This window comes from Colobus angolensis, unplaced genomic scaffold (genome assembly GCF_000951035.1).
Source record: "Colobus angolensis palliatus isolate OR3802 unplaced genomic scaffold, Cang.pa_1.0 Scaffold133, whole genome shotgun sequence".
In the NCBI taxonomy this organism is placed as follows: domain Eukaryota; kingdom Metazoa; phylum Chordata; class Mammalia; order Primates; family Cercopithecidae; genus Colobus; species Colobus angolensis.
This window is the reverse complement of record NW_012114411.1, coordinates 627,866-634,175: the sequence shown is the minus strand read 5'-3', so window position 1 is coordinate 634,175 and position 6,310 is coordinate 627,866. Positions and strand designations below refer to the sequence as shown.

Genomic DNA, 6,310 nt, shown 5'->3' with positions numbered 1-6,310 from the left:
AAAAAAATACAAAAATTAGTTGGATGTAGTGGCACGTGCCTGTGATCCCAGCTACTCAGGAGACTAAGGTAGGAGGATCACTTGAGCCCAGGAGTTGGAGGCTGTGGTAAGCTGTAATTGTGCCACTGCACTCAGCCTGGGCGACACAGAGTGTCTCAAGGAAAACAAAACAAAACAAAACAAAAACAAAACTTTCTATTACTGCAGAAATGCAAGAATTTCTGTAAGAGAAAAATGAATACCTTTACATTAGGCATGATACTGCCCAAACAATTTACTGTTCGTAATATCTGCAAATGGTCACAGGAATTAGATTTGATGTTTAAGTCCCTAATGAAGCCAGAGAGAATAGAGGAAACAACAGCAGAGACAGGCCTGCACTCCTCTGACAAATAAAGGCATGCTTCTGGCTCAGAAGACTAACACATGGTAGATGCTCAAGAAATATTTGTCATTATTTGAATGAAGTCCTGAGATCAAGAGTCACACGTCATGATAAAAGCTTTTCAGAGCCCTCAAATTCAGAGTACAAGAGCTGAAGCACCTTCTTCTCCCCCACTTTGCACCCTCCCATGCCAAGTCACGGGGCCCGGTGGGCATGCACGCATTACTCCAGTCTGCCCTGCTGCTGGACAGGCTGAGTCAAGCTGGGCCAGAATGAGCTTTTCCAGATTTTGAAATTTGGAATTCGGAGATAGCTTATGAGAAAAGAGCTAGCCAGAGACTGCTGCCTTCAGAAAAGCCTAGTTGAGGGCAGATGGCTTGAGCTCAGGAGTTCAAGATCAACCTGGCCAACATGTGAAGCCCTGTTTCTACTAAAAATACAAAAATTAGCCAGGCATGGTGGTGAGCACCTATAGTCCCAGCTACTCAAGAGGCTGAGACAGGAGAATCTCTTAAACCTGGGAGGTAGAGGTCGCAGTGAGCCGAGATCATGCCACTGCACTCCAGCTTGGGCAACAGGGCGAGAAAGTGTCCAAAAAAAAAAGTACAAGAGCTAATATTTTCATGGGCTGGGTGTGGTGGCTCATGCCTATAATCCCAGAACTTTGGGAGGCAGAGGTTGGTGCATCACTTGAGGTCAGGAGTTTGAGACCACCCTGGCCAACACGGTGAAACCTTGTCTTTACTAAAAATACAAAAATTAGCCAGGGTGGCACATGCCTGTAATCTCAGCTACTCAGGAGACTGAGGCAGGAGAATCACTTGAACCCAGGAGGCAGAGGCTGCAGTGAGCCAAGACCACCCCACTGCATTCCAGCCTGGGCCACGGAGTGAGACTGTGTCTCAAAAAAACAAATAAACAGGTTGGGCACGGTGGCTCATGCCAGTAATCCGAGCACTTTGGGAGGTCGAGGTGGGTGGATCACCTGAGGTCGGGAGTTCGAGACCAGCCTGGCCAACACAAAGAAACTCCGTCTCTAATAAAAATACACAATTAGCCAGGCATGGTGGTGCATGCCAGTAGTCTCAGCTACTCAGGAGGCTGACTCGGCAGGAGAATCACTTGAACCCAGGAGGCAGAGGCTGTGGTGAGCCAAGATCGTGCCATTGCACTCCAGCCTGGGCAACAAGAGCAAAACTCCATCTCAAAAAAAAAAAAGTACACCCATGAATCACTGCTCCTAAACCCACCTCCATTTTAAATTGGCATTGTTGATAAATAAATTCGAGTTTCCTTGGAAATTGAGGTTTACAGAGGTGAAAGTACAAGCTGTTACAAATACCTAGTTACAAAGAGCACTCACCATGGGTCAAATTGTAACTAGAGAAACCACTGCCATCAAAAGGTTACTAGGGGCAAATTCAGTATCTATTTAATTATTTATTTATTTATTTATTGAGTCAGAGTCTTGCTCTGTCACCCAGGCTGGAGTGCAGCAGCGTGATCTCAGCTCATTGCAACCTCAGCCTCCCAGGTTCAAGTGATTCTCCTGACTCAGCCTCCTGAATAGCCAGTATTATAGGCGCACACACCACCAGACCCAGCTAATTTTTGTATTTTTAGTAGAGATGGGGTTTCACCAAGTCGGCCACACTGGTCTCGAACTTCTGGCCTCAAGTGATCTTCCCACTTCAGCCTCCCAAAGTGCTGGGACTACAGGCATGAGCCACCATGCCCAGCCTCAATATCTCTTTAAAGCCTTAATACAAGGGAAGTCTTAGTGAATGATGTGGTCACCTATGCAGACATTTATTTTAACCAAGATAAACATATGAAGAAAGAAGGCCCGTGAACTGGAAGCGGTGATAAACATCTGAAGAAGATAAACATATGAAGAAAGAAGACCGGTGAACCGGGCACACGCTGCAACGAACTGTGACTGCACCACTGCACTCCAGACTAGGTGATATAGGAAGACTTCATCTCAAAAACTAAAAATAAAACAGTAATAGTTTAATATGTTGCCCAACATATAAAGATACTTGATAATTAATGTTATGCCTGCACATACAAAATGCAAATATACTATATGTCACAAATAAATTGCATATATAGAACCCTCTTTTCATTCCTTAGGAAGTATAAATTATTTGGGGCTGGACACAGGGGCTCATGCCTATACTCCCAAAACTTTAGGAGGCCGAGGCAGGCATATCACCTGAGGACAGGAGTTCAAGACCAGCCTGGGCAACATGGCAAGACCCTGTCTCAAGTGATCTGCCTGTCTCGGCCTCCCAAAGTGCAGGGATTACAGGCATGAGTCACTGCACCTGGCCCCACGTCTGCCACCACACTGGCTAATTTTTGTATTTTTGGTAGAGATGGGGTTTCACTACGTTGGCCAGGCTGGTCTTGAACTCCTGACCACATGATCTGCCCGCCTCGGCCTCCCAAAGTGCAGGGATTACAGGCATGAGCCACCGTGCCTCACCTAATAAATAAAATTTAAAAAAAAAATTTGATGTGAAATATGAGGTGAAAAAGATATAGGTGGATTGCTCATCCCAGATTACTATAATACCTCTATGGCAGAGACTTCTATGATTCCCAACTTCCACTCTCCCCTTTCTTTGATAGTAATAGAGAGCCCAGTATATGGCCACCCAGAATAAAGAGCCACTTGCCAGCTTTCCCAGTAACCTGGTGGCCATGTGACTAAGTTTTGGACAATAAGAATGCAGCAGCAATGTATGCAACTTCTGAGTCACGCTCTTAAGGGAAAGGAAAGAAGATATTCCTTCTCTTTGTATATCACAACACCTGAACTCATCCAATCTAACACAGAATTTGGTACAAGAGGTGGGTTGCTGCCCTAACAGAGCCTAAAAATACATATGGCATTGACTTAGGAGCCAGGCAATGGGTGCCAATGACACAAGTATTTCCACCTAGAAAGCTGACGGGCAGTGTTATGTTACAGGACAAAACATTTGGTGAAACTGAAGCAGACTGCACGCCCTTAAAACTGTAGCTCAGGCATGTATGTTCACTGTTTCTCGTCACTTTCAGGAATGCCCAGGAGAAAGATGAGGTCAAGTTGGAGCTCCCTAATGAGCAAGTAGACATGAAGGGGATTTCGGCTCTGCAAAAAGGAGGTACCCTCCTGGCCAGGCATGGCAGCTCACACCTGTAATCCCAGCACTTTAGAAGGCCAAGGCCAGTGGATCACTTGAGGTTGGGAGTTCAAGACCAGCCTGGCCAACACGGTGAAACCCTATCTCTACTAAAAATACAAAAATTAGCTGGGCGTGGTGACGGGTGCCTGTAATCCCAGCTACTCGGGAGGCTGAGGCAGGACAATTGCTTGAACCCGGGAGACGGAGTTTGCAGTGAGCCAAGATCGTGCCACTGCACTCCAGCCTAGGCAACAAAGCCAGACTCTGTTTTAGGATTAAAAAGAGAGAGACAGACAGACATATGAGGTTCATTTTAAATGCCCTCCGAGGTGAGGAGCACAATATTGAAGTTCTAGTGTGTGACTGATGGAAGATTCAAAGGTCAGGTGCCCAGATGCTGGAGGGGATCTTCAACAGTAATCTAATAATCAGATCAAAGATGCCAAATGATTTTCCTCTAATAATCAATCTGTAAGTATCTTCTACTCCGTGAGGACAAATAACGATACAATAATTTTAGGGCACAAACCAAATACTCAAAATTAGTCTCGCAAATGAGCATACAACAGAAGTTCCAAAACCTGACATTCATGACTGTTAATTCATTAAAACCACCAGCACATATCGAGGTGTCAATAGAGCGGCTAAAAGGAAAAGAAAGAAACCCCACCAGCACACAGTTCCAAATTCAGCAGAGTTAAGACTTAAACTCTAAAACTAAAGTAACAGACGAGCTACAAGGAGACAAATACATAATAAATACCATGACGTCTTCCAAGACTGGAACTAAATGCCCACTTCTCCCAAGCAGTGCAGTCTTGGACCCCCCACCTGCTCACATAAAAGCCTCAGAGATGGTCCTGGAAATGTATCCTTGGGAGATTAAAACTTTACTTCTCCCACAACTCCGCGTGATTAAAGAGTTGGTTTTCTAGGCTGGCTGCAGTGGCTCAGTCTGTAATCCCAACACGTCGGGAGGCCGAGGCTGCAGGATTAGCTTGAGCTCAAGAGTTCAAGATCAGCCTGGGCAACATGGTGGGACCCCATCTCTACTAAAAAAAAAAAAAAAAAGCAGGCTTGGTCGTCCCTCTGTGTCCCCAGCTACTCAGGACGCTGAGGTGGAAGGATAGCTTAAGCCCAGGAGTTCGAGGCTGCAGGCAGCTGTGATCGCAGCACTGCACTCCAGCCTGGGCCAGAGTGAGACTTCGTCTAAAAAATAAATTAATTAATTAAATTGAATTAAATTAAATTAAAAAGGAAAGAAAAAGAAAAAAAGACTTTCTCACACGTTTCCAACAAAGGAAAGAAAAGCTCTTCCAAAACCAGATCCGGACCAGCAAGATGGGAAGACCACCCAAGAGTGGACCTCAAGGATCCTCAGTTACAGAGGCTGGACGGGTGATGACCCCGACACTAAGCACCCACACCTACCTACCCTCTGCTCCCCTCACCTCCCCCTCCTCCCCACTGGCCGCGTGTTCAGGCCGGTGGCCGGTTCCCCGACCCCGACACCCCACCGCAAGTCGACCAGGGGATGATGCTTCTGCGTCCCAGGCCCCACTCCCACCGCCCAGACCCCATCCCCGACCTGGGGGACGCTCCAGGGCGCCCCGGGGCTCGCGGCTCTCGGGCTTCCTCGGCCGGTAGCCGTAAACGCCCCGCTCGGTCTGGTAGCCGCGCCAGATGAGAGGGGGAGCCCGGCCGAGGCCCCGTCGTGCTGCTGCCACAGTAGCAGAGGCCATGTTCACCGGGTCCCCTGGCCAGGACCCTGAGGCGAGAGCCTGAGGTGGTCCCACCGGCCCTGGTAAATCCGGGACTCTCAACGAGGAGGCCGGAGCCCCGCCCCCAGACAACTCCCCCGCGACTGATTGGCCGAGTGGCCGGACCCTCGAAGCCAATCCGTGGCAGCGGCGCTCACAGCGAAGCCTCGCCCAGGATTGGGACGGGACTCCAGGGCGGTCCCGACGGCTGAGACCGCTCTGCTCCAGCGCGGGACGGGGCAAGTAAGTGTCCTGCGGTGCGGTACCTGCTGCCGGTACGAAACTGGATGTAGCTGCAGTGCCTGCAGTCTCCCGCCAGGAGTGTTCACCCATCACGCCTCTGCCCAACCTCATAGACACAATCTAAGGGGTCTGTTACGGAAAGGACAAATTAGCCACAGGGTGGATAGGAAGTGGCTAGGACTGAGACCAAGGGACGCAAAAAGGAAAGGTTATTTGGGGCAGCTGGAAAACCAATACCCCTATTTTTTTGTTGTTGTTTTCTTAAGAAACATTAAGAGAGGCCGGGCGTGGTGACTCACGCCTGTAATCCTGACACTTTGGGAGGCCAAGGGGGGAGGATAATCTGAGGTCAGGAGTTTGAGACCAACCTGGCCAACATGGCGAAACCCCGTCTCTATTAAAAATACAAAAATTAGGTCGGGCGCGGTGGCTTACGCCTGTAATCCCAGCACTTGGGGAGGCCGGCGGGGGGGCGGGTAGATCACCTGAGGTCGGGAGTTCGAGACCAGCCTGACCAACATGGAGAAACCCCATCTCTACTAAAAATACAAAATTAGCCAGGCGTGGTGGTGGGTGGCTATGGTCCCAGCTACTCGGGAAGCTGAGGCAGGAGAATCGCTGGAACCCGGGAGGCGGAGGTTGCGGTGAGCTGAGATGGCGCCACTGCACTCCAGCCTGGGCGATGAAAGGGAAACTCTGTCTCAAAAACAAAAAACAAAAAAACAAAAAAAAAAACCAGGTAGCAG

At 48.7% G+C, this 6,310-nt stretch overlaps 1 protein-coding gene across 1 annotated transcript in view; it reads right to left on the bottom strand.

The window, feature by feature from the left end:
- Window positions 1-5,415, bottom strand: part of DHTKD1 (dehydrogenase E1 and transketolase domain containing 1) — a 61,567-nt gene extending 56,152 nt beyond the window's left edge. The window contains exon 1 of the mRNA XM_011934215.1: window positions 5,150-5,415. Coding sequence (XP_011789605.1) covers window positions 5,150-5,303 — 154 coding nt within the window. The 5' untranslated portion in view covers window positions 5,304-5,415. The remainder of the gene's footprint in view (window positions 1-5,149) is intronic.
- Window positions 5,416-6,310: the final 895 nt, after the last annotated feature.